The sequence below is a fragment of the Parasteatoda tepidariorum genome, chromosome 5, assembly GCF_982258835.1.
Source record: "Parasteatoda tepidariorum strain Cologne lab strain chromosome 5, Ptep-v5.0, whole genome shotgun sequence".
Lineage (NCBI taxonomy): Eukaryota > Metazoa > Arthropoda > Arachnida > Araneae > Theridiidae > Parasteatoda > Parasteatoda tepidariorum.
Window position 1 is genome coordinate 90,805,038 of NC_141759.1, and position 23,612 is coordinate 90,828,649.

General features: G+C 28.6%; 1 protein-coding gene across 1 annotated transcript in view; it reads right to left on the reverse strand.

The window, feature by feature from the left end:
* Window positions 1-2,387: 2,387 nt before the first annotated feature.
* The window catches only part of LOC107436429 (uncharacterized), a 263,791-nt gene continuing 242,566 nt past the window's right edge, over window positions 2,388-23,612 (reverse strand). The window contains exons 145-159 of the mRNA XM_087164512.1: window positions 23,025-23,163; window positions 21,938-22,080; window positions 19,997-20,105; window positions 19,172-19,299; window positions 18,079-18,117; window positions 17,860-17,992; window positions 16,016-16,161; window positions 11,758-11,875; window positions 10,452-10,606; window positions 7,885-7,993; window positions 6,562-6,701; window positions 6,186-6,300; window positions 5,979-6,097; window positions 4,404-4,479; window positions 2,388-2,477 (exon numbers count right to left, since the gene is read on the reverse strand). Coding sequence (XP_087020638.1) covers window positions 4,451-4,479; window positions 5,979-6,097; window positions 6,186-6,300; window positions 6,562-6,701; window positions 7,885-7,993; window positions 10,452-10,606; window positions 11,758-11,875; window positions 16,016-16,161; window positions 17,860-17,992; window positions 18,079-18,117; window positions 19,172-19,299; window positions 19,997-20,105; window positions 21,938-22,080; window positions 23,025-23,163 — 1,622 coding nt within the window. The 3' untranslated portion in view covers window positions 2,388-2,477; window positions 4,404-4,450. The remainder of the gene's footprint in view (window positions 2,478-4,403; window positions 4,480-5,978; window positions 6,098-6,185; window positions 6,301-6,561; window positions 6,702-7,884; window positions 7,994-10,451; window positions 10,607-11,757; window positions 11,876-16,015; window positions 16,162-17,859; window positions 17,993-18,078; window positions 18,118-19,171; window positions 19,300-19,996; window positions 20,106-21,937; window positions 22,081-23,024; window positions 23,164-23,612) is intronic.

Sequence of the window (23,612 nt, forward strand, 5' to 3'; positions counted from 1 at the left end):
GGTCACCCACCTGCACACTTAATTGAAGTTAAAGGCACCCTTGAATATATATTCTTTTAGAGAATGTGCAGCTTTTTAGTGAAATATAAATTTCATACATAGACTTACTATTTATTTTTCTTTGTAATATATGAATTGAATTTTTTAAACCCATCTTAAATATGTATATTTTAAACTCTATCTCAAATGATGAATTACTAACCCACTAATTCGTTTTCTACAGTATCTAAATTAATATAAATATTTTATGTTTGTCAGAGCTAATTAACTTATTGAAGTGCTTTGAAATAACTCAAAAGTTCTAAATTCACTAAAAGCTGCACGTTTAAAAGTACAGTTGAACTTTAAAACCTTTATATATAATACACACACTCAATGCCATAAATGTTAGCACACCTAGAAATAGTTTTCAGACTTGAAAGAAAATTTATATACATAGGTACAATAGTGTTACATGTAAGTGATTAAAAAATCAAAGCAAAATAATTATTTATTGCAGGAAAAAATGCATATGACTGTAGATTTTAATACCCTCTTAGCTCACCTTAGTGGGATTGCAAGATGTGATACAGCCTGACATAGAGGCATACAAATCCTTTATGATGTCCAACGGAATCTTGTTTCATAGTTGCTGTAAGGGACACAACTAAACTAGGAAGCTGCCTTATGTAGTCTCATATACAGTTCATGGCCAAATTATTAGACGAACTATAAGATTCTATGTAAATTCTTAATTATCAGCTGATACTTATGCAGCTTTGTTTTTACGTGACTGAAACCGGTTTGCACTTGTTTACGATGGTGTATCAATTGGTTAACATTGTAATGCAAACATTAAAAATAAATACTAACAGAAAGTATATAAAAAATCTCCTGAATGAAAACCCATTACATGAGTGTTTAAATCAGTGTTTCCCAAAGTGTGGTACGCATACCCCCAGGGGTACGGAAACAGTTTAGAGGGGGTACGCGTACTTATGTTAAATATCTTGCAACAAACGAAAATTTCAAAATTTTTTATTTAAAAACAAAGCTAGCCATGAAAATTTACGTATTTTTCTATTGGCTATTTTTTGCAGAGTTAATAGTTAGTGGTGTCAACAGTCAGTTGTGATTTTTAACTTTTGTAAAAATTTTTTTATAGTAAAAAATAAATTTTTTATTAGTGGTACACAGCATTACGAAAAATTTAGAAAGGGTACACAAAAGTCATAAGTTTGGGAAATACTGGTTTAAATGTAAAAGTATTGCCTATAAACTCGTGCATAACATGTAATTATTAAAATACTACAGTGCCTCTAATAATTTGGTCTAATTATAATATACTGATATAATAAATATTCTATATTTATATAATACATTGTCTACTTTAACCAATTGATACAGGTACGTAAACAAGTGCAAACTGGTTTCAGTTGTGGAAAAGCAATAAAGCTGTATAGAATCCCCCGACAATTAATATTTTACTTAAGATCTTATAGTGTGTCTAATAATTTTTCCAGGCCAGGGACTGTATGCTCGTTTGTTGACAAATCTGGGGATCAAGCAGGCCATATAAGGGAGGCATTCTTGTGACATCCTTGTTGTGTGTGATTGAGCATTGCTTCTTGAATAATGGCTCATGGAAGCCCTGCCACGAGTGGCTAAAGAATGTTGCGAACTTACCGCTAGACGATCATGGCATCATAGATTAATAGTAAGGGTGATCATGCGTCATAACCGATATTACCATGTAGCATCACACTAGCTGTAAAAGTGGTGTGTTTCAAGCCAACCAATATTACCTCCGTTTGAAATGGTGTTGCTCTTGATTGGATTTGACTACTACCGAATGGAACCAGATAGTCTTCAGTGATTAATCCAGATGTAATTTAAGTAATGAGAATCATCGTGTCAGAATATGGAGGTTGCATGGTAAACACCACAATTCTGCCTACTCTGTATAGCAACACACTTCTTTTACGGCAGGTGTAATGGTATGGAGAGTTATAGAATAGGACACAAAATCACTTTTAATATTAATCCATGGCACCATTACAGTCGAGCATGTTCATGAAATCCTTTAGCCACATGTAGTTTATCATGGCAAGGTTCCAAGGAGCCAATTTTCAGCAAGACTGACCCGTTTTGATCCTTCCCCTGAAAGGTTTGATCACCAGAGATGTCACAGGATGTCTTAGGCGACTGATGCCTTGATGCACGACTGTATTGCATCCTGCATTATTGCTAGAGGTGGCCCCAAGAGGGTACTATAACCTCTACTCATTGTATTTTTTATAGATCGTTTTGCTTTGATTTTTTAATCACTTATATCAATGTTGTATAAAATACACATTTGTGCCAAGAGCATTATTTATTAATAAATGTTAAAAATAATTAGCTGATCATGAAACAAAATAAAAATGTTTTATTTGTTTGAATAGTACAGTGATTTGATAAATTAGTTAATCTTGAATGTCCAATGAAATGACTCAAACCTAAAATTAAAAAAAATATACAAAATGAATTATAAGTTGAGTTTTCCAGCTGGGATATTATTCATTAGCATTTGAGTTATGATTATTTGTTGATCTGCATTAATATTTCCTTGACTATGAACTATAAAGTTATATCAGAGAAAAATTTGAGCTCAACTTTTTCTCATTATTTAAATAATGAATTTAGGCAAGTCCTTTTCAATTTGAGTTTAGTAACTCTCTGAATTTAATTAAAATAAGAAAACAGGCTTCATATGTTTCAGAGATCATAAATTATTTTTGATAAAAGCCTATGAAATACTTTTTTCTTAAAATTCATTTGTTCAACTTGATTACATAAATCAATGCTGTTGAAATTTTTTTTTTTACTGAATTTATAAACGCGTATATTTGATTAGTTTGGTTGAGGTGGAATTTAAATTGTCAAGTTGTCCATCTGTACAAGTAAACCTTTATTTTGAAGAATTGAATTTATCCTATAATAGGGAGCAAAACATTTGTAACCTATCTGTTTATCCTGGATGTTGACTGTTGAAGTTAATTGAATTTGTCAAGCAACGCTATTTTAAATGCTTCATAAGTTGACCACCGGAAAAAAAATTTCAGAATGTTATGTATTAAAAGTTTACCTAAACTCCTTTGTGAGTAGACCACGTAAGATATTATGGAGGACTTTTGTAACAAGTTGGTAGAATGAATGTAAGTCATGTTGAAATGAGTAGAATGAAATGTTTTCTAATTGCATACATACAGGGTTGGAAAAAATAATAGGAACCATACTAACTGATTTTTTTAAAATATTTCTCAAGAAATACTTGTATAAGTGTTTTAAGTTATGTTATTTCTCATACATATTAATAAAGTTTAATGCTTTTAGAGGTTTGAGGAACTGGCAATAAATTACAAAAATAAAAAATGTTTTTGAGCACCCTATGTAAAAAATTCAGTTATAAGCTTGTAACACTTGTCAATTATGTTGATTATCTTATAAAATAACAGCGCAAAATTCCTTATTCGTATAACAAGCTTAAATTCTTAGCTTTTAATCAAGAAGTACAAAAATTACTAAAAAATTTAATAGGAACTTTTTACATTTTCAAGATATTAAAATCTGAATTTTTTGATAAGTTGCTAAATATGATTCTAAACAAAATTATGAAAATTTTTTTAAAAATGTTTTTTATGCATGCACAGTATAAAAATAATCTCGTAATATTGTGATAATATGTGTATATCTTGTGAAATTAAATTTTCACATTTTAAAATATTTTTTATTATTAATTAAAAATCACTCTTAAAAATTTTGTTTAATTTTACTAAAAATTCTGAAGTTATAGTAAGAAAAAGTAACTAGAAAGAATAAAAATGTCCCTATCTCCATGAACGTTTAAGCTAGTTTTACAAAATTTGTCCAGTTATTTCATATGATAATAAAAGTAATTGACATGAGTTACAAGCTTAACACTTTATTTTTTACCAAGGGTGTTTAAATTTTTTTTTGTTGTTTGATCCTAATTTATTGCCAGTTCTTCAAACCTCTAAACTTTATTAATATGTATGAGAAATTGCATGACTTAGAGAATTATTTAAGCATTTCTTGAGAACTTAATACTATTAGAATGGAAAAATTAGGGATTGAGCTTCAGTCACATGTTTGAAATCTTTTTCTGTTCAAATCGTTCTCTTATATTTTTCAAAAAAATATTCAAATTTTGCAATTTTCTTTTGTAGGATAACTCTTTTTTTTACATAAGAAGTGCTTAGTATTTATCTTTTTCGCACAAGAAATAAAACAGGTTAACTACAATGAACTCTTAAGTTTTCTTGCATAACTTTTCATCTTAATTTTATAAATTTCTTATGTCTTGTAATATTTAAATTCAGCTCTACAACTTTGGAACGTAAGGAATTTAAAGAATCACTAACCATTATGAGAGCTATACCAATTTGTTGCAACCAGAAATGCATTCCTATCAGCTTATTCCAAATGTTGTCTCAGTATCTATAAAAATAATAATTTACACATTAATAATACACTTTCAAATAATAAACACTGTAATTTTACATTTTCTCTTATTTAATCAATTTGCTTGTTTAAATTTTTATTTCTTTTTAACAAACTGTGTAGCATTTTAAATTACAAATGCTTAACCAAGTTATTGTATAGCTATTTGAAGAAAGAAAAAAAAGGTTTGAATAATTTAATGTTAACATTAGGTTGTTATAAACTTTTGTAGTAAGTTTTTTAAAGCTCTGTAAACTAAAACATGATATAACAATATAAATTGGCATTTAATGGGATAGGAAATATAATAATCCTGTTTAAGAAGATAATTACTTTTAAATTAAAATAAATCAAAATAAATTTGAATGGAGTTTTTACAATTATGAAAATGGTGTTTATAGCTAGAAAATATGATTATTTAGTATTAGCTGTAATTCAAAATTGATAAAACTTTTATTAAACATAGACATACAAATAATAGATTCATATTTTCTAACTATAAAGACCATTTTCATATTGTTAAAACGTCATTATCATCTTCTAAAAGTAATCATCACCTCTCAACTTTTTCGAATATAAGGTAGAAACAAATTCTAAACAGACTTAACAAGAAATAAAAAAAAATCACCTTCTCTGAGATTGAAGAATTTATTTAAAGATTTGAAGCAGATGTTAAGTACAATTTTTAAACCTGATATACCCAGCCAGACATATAAGGGTAAAAAAAAGAAGAAAAAAAAGAAATCAATAGAAAATTTTAAAGAAGAAAACAATGAAAAATGTCAACTGAAGTTGACGTCGTCAGGGGGAACAAGCTCCAGAAGTCATAAAAACACAAAACCTTTTTTTATCTAGACAGCACGACAAATGTCTAAAAATTGTTCTCTCTGTACCCCAAAGGTTTTGTAACAAAACTTTCCTCTCTTCCTGGACTTTCAACAAAACCTTTGGGGTACAGAGAGAACAATTTTTAGACATTTTTCGTGCTGTCTAGATAGAAAAGGATTTGTGTTTTTATGACTTCTGGAGCTGGAACCCCCATACGACGTCAACTTCGGTTGACATTTTTCATTGTTTCCTTCTTTAAAATTTTTTATGTCCTGGATATGTCAGACAATATAATTTCATTGCTCCCTAAAAATTTATTCTGCTGCTCAAATTGGTGAAAAGTTTTATTAAAAAAAAAAGTATAGAAATAAAAGTATTTTAGAGGGAAATAGTGTCAAAACAATATTTTTATCCCTAGATAACTAAACTTAAATCAGTCTTACTATGTAACTTATCATTCTACTGAAAGGCTAAAGACATGTTCATTTTTACAATAAACAAGCTAGCTTAACTTAAGAGAAGTACTCTAACATTAAGATATAGATAAGTGGTAAAATTAAGCTTGTTATTATTGAATGTTTTAAGGTACGATTTGAACACTGCAAAATTAGAGTGTTTAGTTACCTGGGGTTGATACTCTTCGCTTCAATTATAAAACAATATTTTACCTTCTTCATATTGTGACGTGATTTGCAACCCTGCAAATCTCTTGTAGAGTCTGAAGATATCATTGTGTGCATATCCGGGGCAGGTTTTCACTGTTTGTTTGATGCAGCTATAGAACTCTCTATACAATTTTGGAAAAAAAATATATATAGTAAATTATTCTTTTATTTTATAAGAAATAAACAAACATGATTGAATATATTTCTTACTTGGATGATTCAGCAGCCTGCATGAAAGTTCCCTTTTTGATATAGAAAGCAAATGAATGAAGATATAAAATGCACTTATTTCTTACACCTTGAGTTATCTCCAAAATACACTTTTCTAAAATGAGCAAGAAAATATGTTTTTTAAGAAAGTCTCTGTTAGTCAATTTTTAGACATAAATTAATATTTTTAAAAAATATTAAAATTTTGTTTCTGGCTATAAACAAAACGACCATTTGTCTGTCATTGCACCTAAAGTTGCATTTCTATTTATGTAACACTAACATGCACACATACACGAATATTGAAAGGTAAAATTAAATGTCCTCTTCAAGATCTGGAGAATCAAGAAGATAATTAACTGAAAATATATCTTACCCTTTGTGTCGTCAAACTTGAGCAAACATTTTCCTATTGGCGTAAGAGCTTTAACAGCGATGTCTTTCAAGGTTTGTAATTTATAATAGCACATAGTAAAAACTTCTTTCAATACACAGTTTGTACACACCTCTAAAATTCTATAAAAAATATATATATACATAGTTATGAGTTATGTACAGTGATCAAAATAAAAAACAGACCACTCTGAATAACTTTTGATCTAATGATTGGATTTTCAAGTTTTATGTCTCAATCTTAATGGTTCAAAGGGGTGACCTCCAATACACAAATTAATTAGTGCAGACGATATTTTAAGTTACAAAACTTACTTCCTTATGCTATTTTTTCAAAGGAATCCAATTTCTGACCCCTAATATATGGTTCCAATAGTTTGGTCAGGAGAGCGATGCAAAGTTTGAACCCTTTAACGTTAATTTTACTTTTTGCTTGCGATTATATAATTCGTTTATCCTAAAATAATCCCATGCAAAAAGTAGCTTTTCATAAATATTTATTATTTTATTTAACAATAGTCAAAAAAATTTTGATTTGTAAGTATGTAACTTTTTACATCTTTTTAAAGAAAGTAATATTTGGCAAAATACACAAAATTTGTGCAAAGTTGGTCCAATAGATCCAGAGAAATAGAATTTTAAAACTATGGCTTCTTTAAAGTTCGATTTTTCACAAATTATTATACTGATTTTGCTCCAATTTTGTATTTTACAGAGAAAAATTACATTCTTTAAAATGGTGTAAAAAATTTCATACGTTACAATTCAAATCTTTTAGGGCTGTTATTAAATAAAATAATAAACACCCACTAAAAATTATACTTTGCATGGAATTATTTTTGGATAAACAAATTTTATAATTGTATGCAATTTTATTTTAATGATCCGCATAGTAAATTAAAATTAAAGGGTTCAAACTTTAGACTGCTCTCCTGACCTAACTATGGGGACCATATTTCCCAGATTGCAGCTACCCCCTACATATTGGCAGTCAGAAATCCAAATTTGTTGAAAAAAGGGCATGTTTATTCAGAGAAAGTATGTTTTTATGTCTGATTCCACAACTTAAAATATTGTCTGCACTAATTAATTAGCACATTTAAGATCATCCCCCCCTTACACCTTTAAGATTGTGTCCTAGAACATGAAGATCTGATTATTAGATCAAAAGTTAATCAGGGTGGTCTGTTTTTTATTTTGCGCACTGTACATATTTTAATTTATATTTAAAGAAATTATATAATTATTTGTTTTATTTAAATTGTAATGAAATAGAGGGGGGGAGATTTTTTGTATAGTTACTTACGATTGAAAGCCTTTAGGTAAATAATTGAGACCATCATCTTCTATACAGTTAGATGTCTCACTGTAAGAATCTTCAAAGTCTCTTATTGAACATTCTCGTAAAGTAGCTGCTAGAAGGAAATATGCATATTTATTAGTTCATTGTACAGATACAACAAAATAACATTTATTGGAGAAATTCTTATAATTTAGAAAACATTGTTGCGAAAAACGTGCCATTTAAACAAAATCGTTGTATTTTTTTATCATTATTACTATTGTCTGAATTTGGTAATAAGATATGTGAGTGATCTTCAGTAAGCTGTTTTTGATATAGGAATGAGGCTGTAAAAATTATTTTTAGAGAAATATTTCACTGACTGACTTAAAACAAGGTGCGTAGCCAGATTTTTCAACAAAAAATAGGAACTTTTTAAGTACTTTTCAAGCAATGAAAAAATATTTTGAATCTTTCTTCCAAAAATAAATCATAATTTGGACCTGTGAAGTAATAATAATTATTTCCTTCTATTCTTTAAAGTTCTAAATTTATAAACATAAAATCAATAAAACTCAAAAACTTTACATAGTCATTATAAAATAACTAGTTTCTGATAAATATTGCAGAAAAAATTGTGAAAATCATGCCTTTTTTTGTAATTTATAATGAGGATCCTAGCAAAGAAAAAATCTCTTTTTAAAGGATAGAAAATCAAGTAATTTTTTAAAACCCCAAACAAAAAAAGCACCTTTAAGGGCATTTAAAAAACGCAAATCAAAAATAAGTACCTTTAAGCACTTTTTAAAAACGCTACGCACCTTGTTTAAATTTTATGGTTTTCATTTTCAGCCTATACTTATTTTAGCTAATGAACTCTTATCAACTTCTTTTTAAAGGTCAAGTTTTTTTTTTTTGAGTTCAACTAAGGCAACCAAAGTTATTTAATTGAATATCCAAATCTGTCTATAAGCAGGGGAGCCCTCCCCTCTGCAGAGGATCAAAATTGCGATGGCATGTCTTTGGATAATCCTCAGGAATGTTTCCCAGAATGTTTGCCACTAGCCCATTGTGCAGCTCTAGTATGACGTAAATAAAGTTCCTACCTATCCAAATCTGTCTATATCCAAGGGCAGATATAAAGATGATTTAATCATTGGTCTAAAGGATTAGTAATTAAAAGATATTAGTAGCATGAACACATTTTTCCATGTCCCTTTGCATGTTTCTATTATAATTTAAAACAATTAAAGCGAATTTAAATGAAAACTTACATCATAGAGACTGTGTAATGCTTACAATTATGACGGAATATGTTATTTTGTGGCAATAACACAAAACCAAAAACTAAAAAAACATACCTTTCTTTCACATTAATTGCTGGTCCAAGTTAAATTTTAGCTATCCATGACCAACGAACCATGGTTAATTTTAAGCCCTGTATATCTTATAATAATTGTATTCATAATCTAAATTTAGAAATCAGTTAAGAAAAACTGCGTCATTTGTACAAAATGTTTTTTAATCATTGGCAGGCTTTCATAATAAAATGTGTGTTTTGATGCAAAAATTAACTTGCATAATATTAATGCAGTTGTAAGTGTGATTCTCACAGAAATATTTCACTGAATAACTTAGATTTTTTTATTAAACTTGTTTTGTCAAATGAACTCATACTAACTTCTATTGAAAACTGCAATAGATCCTATTTTTACTTTCTTTTCTTTTTTAAAGTTAGCAACCTATTTATTGTAAATAACCCTTAAACTGCCATTTAACATACAAAAGTAGAAATATTCTTCAGTGTTTATGACAAAGCAACAATAAAGCTTAAGCATTTTTAGCAACTTTTGTGCAGTCAACTACATGAAAAAAATTTTCTTTGGTTGTTTAATCAGGGTGCGTAGCCATTTTTTTCAGCATAAAACAAGCACCTTTTAAGTACTTTTTCAGCACTCAAAAAATATTTTTAAGCACTATATACATTAACAAAATACTTTTCAAAGACTTTACATGATCATGATAAAATAACGAGTTTCTGATAAAGAACACTTTTCTTGATTATATGAGCCCTTATAAAATGATCAAGAGATTTTTTGGTTCAATATCAAAGGGTAGAAAACGAAGCCTGAAATTGAGAATATCTAGCAAAATGCATCAGAGTTGCACATGAGAGTGCAATCATCTCACTGAACCCAGCTCAGTATATGCACATGCGGACTCGCAAGTATTTCAAACCTGTAAAATGATTTTCGTTTTTATACGCTATGGACCTAGGGTATGCCGAAATAGATTGTGGTTGAATGAATTGTGAATAACGTTGAATAGAACAATGTGAAAAGCACTTTTCTTGCATAATACGTGGCAAAAATCAACATGGTAAAGAAAAAAAAATTAATTTTTGAAAAGGGGAAATTAAGCACTTTTTAAAAACATCGAAAGAAAAAAGCACCTTTAGGTGATTAAAAAACGAAAATAAGCATCTTTAAAAAGCTACGCGCCATGTTAATGTATAATCAAGATTCGATAAGTGGTACTACTTGGAGAAAAGTTTTTTTAAAATAAAAATGTGGATAAATGTTTTTAATTACCATGATGTTTGGTTTGGAAACACACTTCTGGTACAACAGGATTACTGTCCGCTGTTGGAACATTCATGCTTTTCTTCATTAATGTGTGGAATGTTTTCATATCACCACAGTTTTTAAAAATCTCTTCCACACATTGTAAAGGATAATCAGATACCCTACAATTATTTCATGGTATTTATAAAAAATAACAGATCAGAATGATTAAAAAAATAATGAGGTTATAAGTACATAGAAACATATTTCGTTATAACAATTTTTATTGTTATCAAAATAAGGAATCAAAGCCCAAATAATCTCATAATCATAACATGCCCTTTTACTTTTCTTTTGAATGCATATTAATATAAACATGAATATATGCTTATTATTCTGACAAAAATTATGTTAACATTGTATCTACATCTACTATTTATCAACAATGTATAAACAAGAGGCATCGCATATTTTTTAACATACACAGAAGTTTTAAGCATGAATAAGCATTGTATTTTATAGTAATTCTAAATAAATGCTTACGTACTTATTATACATGTACGGATTATACATTTAAGCGTAAAATAACACATTAATATTATATGTAAATGCATATTAATATAAACATGCTTATTAGGTAATCTGATATGTTTTAACAAATCCTTTTATGTTATTTCTTTATCTAAATTCTTTTAATTTGTAATTCAAAGCAAAACACTTTCTTACATTTATTATTCACATCTGGGTGATCTAAATTTAGATTAAAAAATTTTAGAATTAACATTTAAAATTTTTTCCTTTCACCAAAGCTTGAGAACCGGAGATATCCGTCAACCTATTTTTTTCAACGAGTTATTAGGAATAATAATTCCCTTTTTGCTTATGATTTAAAAGATCAACGGAATAAGTCAGCAAGATTTTCCTTAACTTTAATACTAAAGCACTCCGATTTTGGGTGGTTTTGTCATCTTGTTCTCCATACTATGATTACAAAATAAATTTTTTTGTTTTTTTTTCATCCGCATACCTGCTTTATTTCCCTGCTTGACCACACTGCCTTGATACAAACACATTGGACACATTTATAAATATATACTCAAGTAGCTAGTTCCTATATTTAAAGGACAAAATGTAAGAGAAAATAAAGCTAAGTTAAGCATTAATTTAACTGCACTTAGTTACCTTAAATTTTCAGTAGATAAAAAGAGTTTGGAATTTTTTTAATAGAAAACTATTAGAAAATGAAAATAAATTAATCTGTTTTCTTATTAATCAGATATTGAATTCCTTATTTTTAAATAAAGCATAAAGAAGTGAAATAAAAAAAAATTACCTTGCATAACCATCATGATAACTTGAAATGAATCCAAACATGATAGACAAGCATCTGTCTATCTTATAATTGGAAAAACTTCTGATACATTTTATACCGGCCTGGAAATCAGCATCAGCTGAACATAAAAGTGAAAAACACATTTGCATTGAGTACATTACTACACACTGGTAACAGCTATAGTAATATAAATATGAGGGACAGGTTTATTTATACGCTGCCCAGATTTGCATAAGAATGATGCCAATCAATTCCAAACAAAAGTAAACTATTATAATGAACTCTAAACTTAATGGTATGATGCTGTATTCAGGGTTCCCACAGAAAAAAATGAGCAAAATAGTTGCTTTTAGCAGCCAAAAGCATGAAAATAGTTGCATAAATAAGAACACAAATTTTTCAATAATATAGCAGAAATTTTATTAAATGACTTAATTGTCATATACCATGATATATATATATATATATTGTGAAAAGTGATTACTCAAATTCGAAATTCCCGCATTGTTGTATTAAAAATTGAGTAGTTCAAAATCATTTATTATTATTGCCGGCCAGGTAGCCGAGCGGTTAGCGTGCCCGATGGCGAAGTCAATGGCTGCGAGTTCGAATCCCGCTTTGGGCATGGATGTTCCTCTCTATGTGTTGTCCTCTGTTGTGTGTGATGTGTGAATGTGACCCACCCTATGAACGGGTATTTGTGGCAATGTGGCGTGGGTAATGTTGCTCGCCTTCGTGACTTAGGTTCACAGGTGCCCACTGGGTAACGTTAAATGAGCAACACTTCCGGCGTCTTCCAAGGTGAAGAATGAAAGTTCAGTACCTGCCGTTATAGAAAAAAAAATCATGCAAAATTTCTTAGCATTAACCGCTGAAAAGGCGATCGAGAAACAAAATAGATTTACACTGGAATCTGTGCAAATTGAGAACATTAAAAAGTGATAATTCAAATTTGTAATTAAAAATTTTCAACGTTTTCTATTTTTTAAGAAAAAAGAATTCATTGTTTTCAGAAACTCTCGCAGGTTGCCCTCCCAATTTATGTTTAAAAAAATCACTAGGAGTACAGAAAAGTCTCCTTGTTCTGCAAATAGTTGCTTTTTCAGACGTGCCAACCTAGCAAAATTAACATTCAGGAGTTTCCTTAACAAGAATTCAGGAGATTTCAGGAGGGATAAAAAAAGGCGCACGGTATGCAATATTTGACACTTCTAAGGAATTTTAAGTAAAAAATTTTTTTAAATATAAGAATGCAAGAAATTTTACACACTAATAGAGCACAAATTGTGGAAAAATATTAAATAGAAATAAAATAATTAAACACAGATTTAGAAACAAAATTATATTAGGTAGATACTCTTTATTTAAAAAAAAAATACCATTTCCTTAATAAAACATTATTCAAAAACCCTTGACACTGTAATAAAAATGAACAAAAACTTATAAAAAATAAACAAATTGAAGAACTATTTTATTTTAAAAAACCAATTCAATACTAATGTATAATAATACTAATGTCTGTACAATAGAGAATCAATTATCCGGGATGCTCGGGACCATCGCCATCCCGGATGTCTTAATTTCCCGGTTTTCTGGATTGACCAAAAAGTGTCGTTAATCGATATTTTATCGAGCCCAAATTACAAGGAAAAAGTGTAAACACATTTTAAAGTAAGAGAGAAAAAAAGAGCACCCCTAAATCGAAAAAGGAAAAAAATTGTAGAAAAATAACATTTAAAAGAATAAAAAAATTTGCAAGTTTAGACAAGAAAAACAAGCTTAAAAGGAAAACTTATTAATCTAAATAAAAACAACACTTGAAAATTATCGAACCGAAACGATAGTTAAAAAACGGCACTAGCATAAATATTAAAACCTGGAACAAGGCAAGATCAATTGAATTTATAAAAAAAAAACCTAATGATAAAATTTAGGAATAAAAATAATTTATTGAGTGCGAAATTTATCAGGAAAAGGAAAAAAAAAATCAAACGTAGTGGAATCAGAAAAACAAAACTGCAATCTACTTCATAAATTAATTGTATGTTTAAATTAATAAACAATTTTCCTTTTATTTATTTTTTTTTATAAAAACACTACTTTTAATAAAAAGAAGGTGCGATTCTACATCAAGAAAAACTTGCGAATGGTACCGCACTTCCAAAGAATCAGAATTTATTCAAAAGGAAATTTTTTTTATTTTTTATTAATCAATGTCAAATAGATAAATATATTTTTCTCTTTCATCTTCTGTTTACTGATATGCATGTGCAATGCATTTTCCCCACCCCCTCGTAAATCAAACAGAACACGAAATCAGCATGCCACTCCTCTGAGTTCGATTGACGGCCTAAAGGAGAAAATAAAGATCTAAAATCCTCAAGGTCGCGGAAGAAATGACGTTTCTCTGGGTAAACGGGGGAAAAAATTCTCCCCTTTGTCACATTTTCCTCTACTCAACTTCAAGGATGAGTCCAATTTCCACTTTTTTTTCCCATATCGTTTTAGTTCAAAATGGCGGGAGAAACGAGCGAAACTTTTTCCCGGATTATCTGGATACCGCATAAATGGTTCTCTACTGTATGCATAAAAAGAGTTGCAGATTTAGCTCTTCTCAATTAAGTCTTGCTAAAGTCATTGGTACATGATTTTTTGAAATTGGTTGCATACTTCCGTTTCGACTTAGACATCCTTGAAAAAAAAAAATTTTAATATACGAAGACTAAGCGAATAATGGATATCACGTTGCTAGTTTACAAGTTTGTTGCCAACCGAGTTTCCCCACTCCTGTGCGGACGTCACTCGATATCGTCATGTGACGTCATCGCATTCAATTCCACACGAAGATTCCTACGAATCCCAGTGTAAGGGGGCGGGTGAAATAGGAGTGTTAAAGAGGGGTAACGTTGAAGAGGAGGGAAAAATAAAGCACGTGCAGCTACGCCTCAGGCAGATGGTAGTTCGATAAGAGGGGATGGAATTCACCCTGAAAGAAAAACAAAACTTCCGCAATCGCGGAAAAAGTAGGTAATTGTGAGTTTGGCCGTCGATTGCAGTAAAATTCGGGAGTTTTTTTAATCAATTCTGGAGGGCGGGAGAATAACTCAAAATTCGGGAGACTCCCGCAAAATGCGGGAGAGTTGGCACGTCTGCTTTTTAATACTTTTCAGGCAAAAAACATTGCCATTGTCGCCTCAGGCCGAAAATAGTTGCAAATAGTCGCCTGTGGCAATCCTGTGTATTTAATAACACCCTTCCATTCCCTTGTGACAAACACCTAAACAGGAGTTAATAAAGATCCCAATTGTAAACAAAAGTACATGGTAAAGCAAAAGAAACACCAATGCATTTCATTTCATTGATTGAGAGGTAATGATTATTAGGTTTCTTTGAAGCAACCCATAATTTTAGAGAAATTGAATCAATCAAAATAAATAAATAAAATCAAACTTTTATTCAAAGAAAATACATTTTGTGACATATTTTGTAACTCACATTTTTGTCTGCATTATTTATATATTTAAATTTCAGGGTTGCCACAGAAAAAAATGAACAAAATAGTTGCTTTTAGTAGCCTAAAGCATGAAAATAGTTGCCTAAATAAGAACAAAAATTCAGCAAAAAAAAAGACTAAAATTTTATTAGTCTTTTTTTATATAATTTATAGCAATAACCGTTCAAAAGGCGATCGAGAAATGAAATAGACTTAGAATCTATGCAAATTGAACGCATTAAAAAGTGATGGCTCAAATTTGCAATCTAAAACTTTTTATTTTTTAATGTTTTAATTATTTATTTAATTTTTTTAAATTTTATTATTTTAATTTTATATTTCCTAAGAAAAGAAATTCAGTGTCTTCAGAAGATTTCGAGGGCTGCAGGTTTTCAATCCAATTATGCTAAAAGACATTGCTAGGAGTACAGAAAAGTCTCCTAATAGTCTCCTTTTCCAGAAAATAGTTGCTTTTTTAGTCTTTTCAGGCAAAAAAAGGCTCATGCTGAAGTCGCCTGTGGTAACCCTGAAATTTTGTATGCTGGTACATTGCATCTTGATAATCATTTGAATATAAAAAGTTATTGTTAATGTATTGTTAGGTTAATGTATTGTATTGTTAATGTATGGTTGAAAAGAATCCCATATCATATTTTAAAAACTGACCAAGTCCAAATATATAATTACCACAGCAAACATTATTTTAAATATTAGAATTCTTAAAAAGATATTATTAAAACTGAATGGATAGAACATTATACTTACTTTTAAAAATATGCAAATACTTTTCAAGATGTCTTTTTATAACATTAAATAAATTATTCATGAAGAATTTAAAAGTAGACAAATCTTTCTCTTGGCATTCTAAAATTTGGTGAGTTGTAACACATATGGACAATGGATCTACAGTCCTACATGGATAAAAGAAAATGTAAACATTAGAACAAGACATCTTAATTTTTTACAAAAGGAAATTTCAATTTTTAAAAAAAAATTGTTTATCCATATCTGTTTGGAATTAACATGTTACTCGGACGGTAATTACTGTTAAAGAGACAGAAATAAAAATACTGGTCAGAAAAAATACCGGTCTGTTTTTTTTTAAAATATTTTTTTTCTCTCTAATCTGTTTGATTCTATCTCCATTGTATTAGTAATAAAAAAGTTGTACCTTATTTTTATTTCATTTTAGAGCAGGGGTCGCCAAACTTTTTTGATCATCGACCCCTACATAATTTTTCGAAATCTCCATCAACCCCCACAAAAGTAATTTTCTGTTAATTAAAATAAAACTCTATTAGATACTGTGTTTGTACATTTATTTTATGATTTTAAGCATTTATTAAAGTAATAATACATTGTGTAACAATAGTTTTATGAAAAATATATTAATATTGAAATTAAAAGTAAAGTAACTAAAGATTTACTGCTTCATGATCAATGAGATGGGTGTGCCAGGTGTGTTTTTTTTTTTTTTTTTTTTTTGCAAGGTTCGCTATATTGGGTTCAAAATTGGTCAATTTTGCAATTTTTGTAAAAAAATACAAAGTGTGCTATAGTTTTGTCGCGGGCTGTACTAATCCATATTATTAATGCTTACCTTCTTTTTTGTGCATTGATAATTAAAATTGATATCTAAACCAAACGAATGGTTTTATCGAAACAATAACTAATTATCCAAAACTATAAAAGTTTTAATAATGACATTGCAAATATTCAACACAGTTTGCAAAGATAGCTGAAACTGCGTATGATATTTGCATTTGTAGCGTCAATGCTCGTCACACGTGACATTTGAACAAGCGCACATATGCATATGACTTATAAACTGCGCTGAGTTCGTGCCACTGCGCGGTGGTACGTAAATACTTGTTTCACCCCAATAAATATATGTTTATTAATTTATGTTTTATAAAGAAACTGATATTGAGTCAATTATAAAAAAAATTCACAAATTTTACATACTTAATTAGGTATGTGTGATTTGCGTATTGAGAACTGTTTTTCTTTTCGACCCACAATCGACCCTTCCGATTCGGATCGACCCCCATTCGCCCCCCTGTCTCAGATCGACCCCCGCTTTTGTTAAATAGACCCTTGGGGGTCTATATAGACCACTTTGGCGACCTCTGTTTTAGAGGATATCGGTAATCAATTTAGGAAAATGCACCTTTATAAAACTGTTAAAATTTCCAAATAAAGTTTTCAATGTATTTAATTTTGTAGTTTGAGCACATTTTTAGATGGATATATTGGTTTATTTTTCTCTCATCAAGCATATATTTTTCTTAACGGTATTCAATAAAGAAACAATGCTTAGAAAATATATTCTTTAATTTTTATCTTTTATGGGAGTTGAGATACACAACACAACTTTAGGAAGGAAAAGTCTCTTTAACCCCCATACGATAAATAATTTTTCATCCACAAAAATCTTTTAATTTATCATTCCCAAACGGAAAATAAACTATTTTGAAATAAGGTGAATTTTGGTTTTTCTATAGTTTTCAATTTTGTTAGTAATGAGTTGAATTAAAATATGATCAAGTTAAAGTTAGCGTCCATATAAATTATTATTTGTTTTTGAAAAATGCTGAACAAGTACATGCCAATGAATTTCATCCAAAGGTATTTTCATTTGCGCTAAGAGATCCATGAGTTTGGTCACAACTCTATCTAAACAATCGTTAATTATTTCAGTTGCCAGTTTTCTGTGCTTTACATTACACACTGCGGATGTTGCTGTTGGGAAAAGAACAATAGGATAAGTAGGAATAATTTGTGAGAATAAGAAATTGAATTGACAGAGAATAAAAATGATAGCATACTTGCACCAATCTTGGCAGAAAAACAAGTCTGATTTCCAGCTAAATGCATGAAGAGGGAAAAATATATAAAATATTCATTAATAAACTGTTATATTTAAAAATATTTATTGTTTATGGATGATTAACTGAGTGTAAACAACAAGCTTCTTAAAACCAAGACAGACTATTGAAAACATTCAGTGTATCTCTCTGCTAATAACCAAGAAAAAATTATTATGAAGAGGAGGATTTAATTTTTCATTTAATAGCACAATTCATATGGTTTTTCCAATTTTAAGATTGCAAAACCTAAACTGAATTAAGAGTCAAATAATGAAAAAAAAAAAAAAAAAACACTGAGTTGCTATCTTTTGATTACTATCTAATTTTTGATATTTTTTTATAACCGCCGTTGAATAGCTGACCGAATTTTCGAGTTTACAACTACTAATGTTTAACTCCATAGCCTTGTAATTTTGAACCCAATCCAGAAGACAAGGATATTCCTGGATCGAATATTGGGAGAAATTTGCCTTCGTGGAGGACTTTTTGATGGAACCAGCACGCATTTACGTTACATGGAGAGGAAGACCACGAAAACCTCCTACGGTTAGCCTGACAGTAAGGGGACTTTAACCCATGATCCGTCTACCACTGAGGATATTTCACATCAGCATTGTAGTCAGTACAAGCCGGATACGAAATTCGTATCGACAAGCCATCGCCAGGATCAAACCCGGTTCACCTCATTGGAAGGTTAAAGCTCTATCCCCTGAGCCACCATGGCTCTGATTTTGTTCCCAACTAAATATCATTCTAAATATTAAAAAAGTCAGAAGAACATAAGCCTGTAAAGGAATAAATCCGTAACGGATAAATACAACTTTTGTTGCAAATTTTAACGATGGTCTATACTTTAAGTTTTGGTGCGGAAGGTTCTTTATATTTTTTTTGCCGCAAATGTCACCGTTGTTAAGCTTTATATGGTAAATCATCCATATTATTGTTAACATACATCAGTTTATCCTCTAGTTTTTTTTAAATTTAAAATCTTAACTTGATAAACAATTAAAGCAATATTTTACTTATGATATGATTTTAAAACATTACTCACTTTCTTTGAGGTAGTCTGACAAATTAATGCCAAGGGGAATATATATAATTGGCAAGGCAGAAAGTGAAAATGAAGAGGAACAATTTGGCCATATTTGGTTAACACAGGAATTTATCACTTCAAACCCTCTGAAATATGATAAGTGTAAAATATAATGAATTAGTACATAATAAAATGACTATCACCCAAGAGTTACAGACATCATAGTAAAATAAAAGTTATTTATGTTTTTAAATAAAATTAGCATTTTTTTAAAAGTAATAACTGTCTCATCAGGCAAAAAGCTTTTATTATACTTTTCCCTGGAGAGAATAATTAAAAAATAATTTAAAAAAAAACAGAAATTATTTTTAATGATTATAATTATATTATTTAAACATTGCAATAACAAGAAATACAAAAAAAAATATATTTTGATGAAATTAATAAAAAAGGAAACATTGGTGCAACATAACAAGTTTTTTTTATGTATTGTTCATCAGAAAAGCATGTTACGTTTAGAAAAAGAAGAGTAATGTCATGAGCCGAATGAGAGACTAATATTTGGCTAATCTTAGTATACTAAATAATAGAAATAAATAGTCATTACTTAATAATAGAAAAACTTCATTAGGTGGAAAAAAATCTACATTTCTTTAGCGAATTTTTCCACCTAAATTTTTTAAGCTAATGAAGTTATTTAATAATCAAGTAAATTTTTTCGCTTCAGATTCTCGAGACTATTCATTTTATAATTTAACATTGATACCACAGTTTAAAAATAACTCAAACCAATTACAATATCAGTCTTAATAAATTTATAGAAATTTTTTTAAATGGAAATACCTTTGGTAGCTCAAGGAATTCATGGATTCTTTGTAGAGGCTGAATACGTAATCTGAACATTTTGAAATATTTCTTGCTGAAGCACCATAACAAGGCATATCATTAGGGCCTATAAGAAAACCATAATTAAACTATTTTCTTCATAACAACTATTAAATGATATGCATTAATGGTAATTTAATAAAATTTCTGTCAATTATTTGTGATTAACAAAAAACAAATTAGGTTCAATCTAGATTTAAAATCTTTATACTAGAGTTTTCAACTATGAATGCGAAAACAAAGAATGCTTTACATTTGCATTTCTAACTACACATAACTATATTCATAAGGATAAATTTTGCACTGGTTAAATAGTGCTCATTGTATCGAGCAAATATAAAAATGCATAAGGGCATAGATTTGTTTTAATCTATGCCCTTATGCATTAATATATATATATATATATATATATATATATATATATATATATATATATATATATATATATATATATATATATATATATATACACAGTACAGCTCAAAAGTATCAGTACACCTAGAAACTTATAAAAAAATGGCAAAATTCAAAGTGTCATAACTTCTTTAAAAATGATCAAAAATGCTTCTGCTTTATCTCATTTTGAAGCTTAAAATCTCTACTTTTATGTACTCTAATTGTTTTTAATTAATATATTTTGCAACTATGTACAGTTACACTCTAAACAATCATAGAAAATTGTATTAATTTTTTGTGAAGTTTGACGCGATGTACGGGCACAAAGGGGTTGGATATTGTTAATTTTTATTATACCATTGAAAAATAAATTTCAAAATATTAAATTGTAAACATTGATTCTTATTTCATTATTATATTTTCCAAAAAAAAAAGTTAAAATTGTTATAATAAATTATGAAATAATATTATCGAGAAATATTAAATTTTAATTTATTTTAATTAAAAAATTTTCATATCATATTATAATTACACTAAAATTCATTATAATTGCTGAAAAATCATTAAATTCTGAAAAAAAAACTTTTTTTATTTGACAATAACTTCGTCAAAAAACATGTTTTTTTGGAATTTTTTTTTTAAATGAAAGTTAAAAGTCCAAATTTTTCAATGGTATAATAAAAATTAACAATATCTAACCCCTTTGTGCCCGTACATCGCGTCAAACTTCACAAAAAATTAATACAATTTTCTATGATTGTTTAGAGTGTAATTGTACATAGTTGCAAAATATATTAATTAAAAACAATTAGAGTACATAAAAGTAGAGATTTTAAGCTTCAAAATGAGCTAAAGCAGAAGCATTTTTGATCATTTTTAAAGAAGTTATGACACTTTGAATTTTGCCATTTTTTTATAAGTTTCTAGGTGTACTGATACTTTTGAGCGGTACTGTATATATATATATATATATATATATATATATATATATATATATATATATATATATATATATATATATATATATTACCTAAATAGAATAGGAATAGTAAAGGACAAAAACTTTGCAAATTTTAAACATGTCTCATTATTTGAAAAGATAAATAAATAAATAAAGATTTCAAAGACTCAAAATGTTCCTAAATTTAGGAAAAAAACTACATACTATATAAAACTATATACTATATCATTAACTGAAATAAAGGACACTAACTTGACAATTGATATTGTTTGCAAAAATGCCAGAATTTCAAAAAAGTGTATTTTATACATTATAAAATTTTAATGCTAATTTTTAATAAGAACTTAAAGGTTACTTATGAGACACTAATTTAAAATAAACCATCACTCACTTTTTCCGACTTAATGTGAAATAAGTATTATACATTCTTCATATATTTAATCATTATAACATTTTGAAACAATTCTCTCTTCTTCATTCATGCAATGATAATTCAAACAAACCTAAAACTATAAAAACAATGCTAAAAAATCTATACTTACAATGCATTCTTCTAAATCGTAAATTACTTTTTAGTAACCAACTTAAATCTTTTAGGAAATCCTTCACTTGCCACTCTTCATTAAAAATGCAAGGAATTCTAGCATTCTCTTCTAATACGCAAACAGTTACTGCCTCAAGAGATCTGAATATAAAACAGTTTTAAGTAATTTTTAATGATATATTAGAGAATTTGCTGGCAATTGCCATTATTGTTAATAATTTTTATAGCAAACATTAAAATATATTTTGAATGTTAGATTTTTGGGAAATATAATAGCTGGATATGTCAAGTAGATACATTAGAGAATTTTCTACCATTCATTCAGACCAGTGAAGGTAAACTAGTTTTTGAAAGAGATAAATTAATACAGAATTTTTCTTGCACCGATATTTCATGATCAACAAATTAATTATTGGTGTTTAAGTCACATCCCTGATTTTTGTTAAATTTTGAGGTTCTAAAAATAGATTTATACAATAGAATATAAAGTAATTGTTTCCCTGTCAGGGTGCTTACCTAAATTTTCAACAGAAAATTAGCACTCAAAAATATTTTAAGCACTTAAAAAAACACATTTAAGCTTTAGTAAATATTTTTTCTTCCTATTGTTTGATATATATATATTTATACACACACTTCCCATCATCATGATAAAATAAGTTATTTTATAAATATAAGCTACTATTTAAAAGAAGTCTCTTTTTTTTAAACTCTATTCTTTTTTTCATTAACCACCGCAAAAACATTTTATGCACTATTTGAAATAAATTCAATATCGAGTTGCTCATTCTATTTTTAAAAAAAAATTAGTAATTACTTTACTCAATTATGCAAAAAAATTTATTTTAATTCAAGGCTAAATTTTTATATTTAAATAAAAATTATATGGCAGATTCAAATAAAAATTATTTATAAATATACACTCAACAAAAACTTATTATATTATATTATTGATCATATTAAAGTGATAAAGACACATAGAGAATTAAATTAACAAAACCTTAATATATTCACATTACAAATGTACAAATGGTGAATGGCCTCTGTTAAATTTTAGTAGTTAAAATATTTATTAAAATACTCACTTTTCTATTATGTTAATTGAACATCCATTTACATCTCTGTTAAGTATAAGAGACATTTTAATATTTTGACATTCCATCAAATTTTCAAAATAGAGTTGATAGTCAGCTTTTGAACAAACTTTTGTAATGGGATGGACAGCTTTAAAAAAAACATTATTTCATGAAGCATAAATTATACCAACAAACATTATTAATATCTTCAGCTATAAATTACACAATTTAATTTCATTAAATACAAAAACACATAGCGATTAGGAAATATTTCAGATATATAGGCCTACAACACACTTAACTTTTGAATATGTTATTGTATTGTGTTTGAATATTTTCTACTTGTTCTCACTACAGCCTTTTGTGGGCCTTGAGGTCATGGAGGTTAAGTTAACCCACTGGCGGTTAAGCAAATGGGAAAATTTGGGAGAATGTTTCTCCCCCATACACTATTCAACTGTCTATTAACATGGAAAAACCGGTTTTGCTATGCAGAGAAGACTGCAGGTTAAAATGCGACTTTTCACGTGCAGAACCGTCAGTGGGTTAAAAGATACTCCCTGAGTATAACTTTTTTTTTTTTAAAAAAAAGTAAAC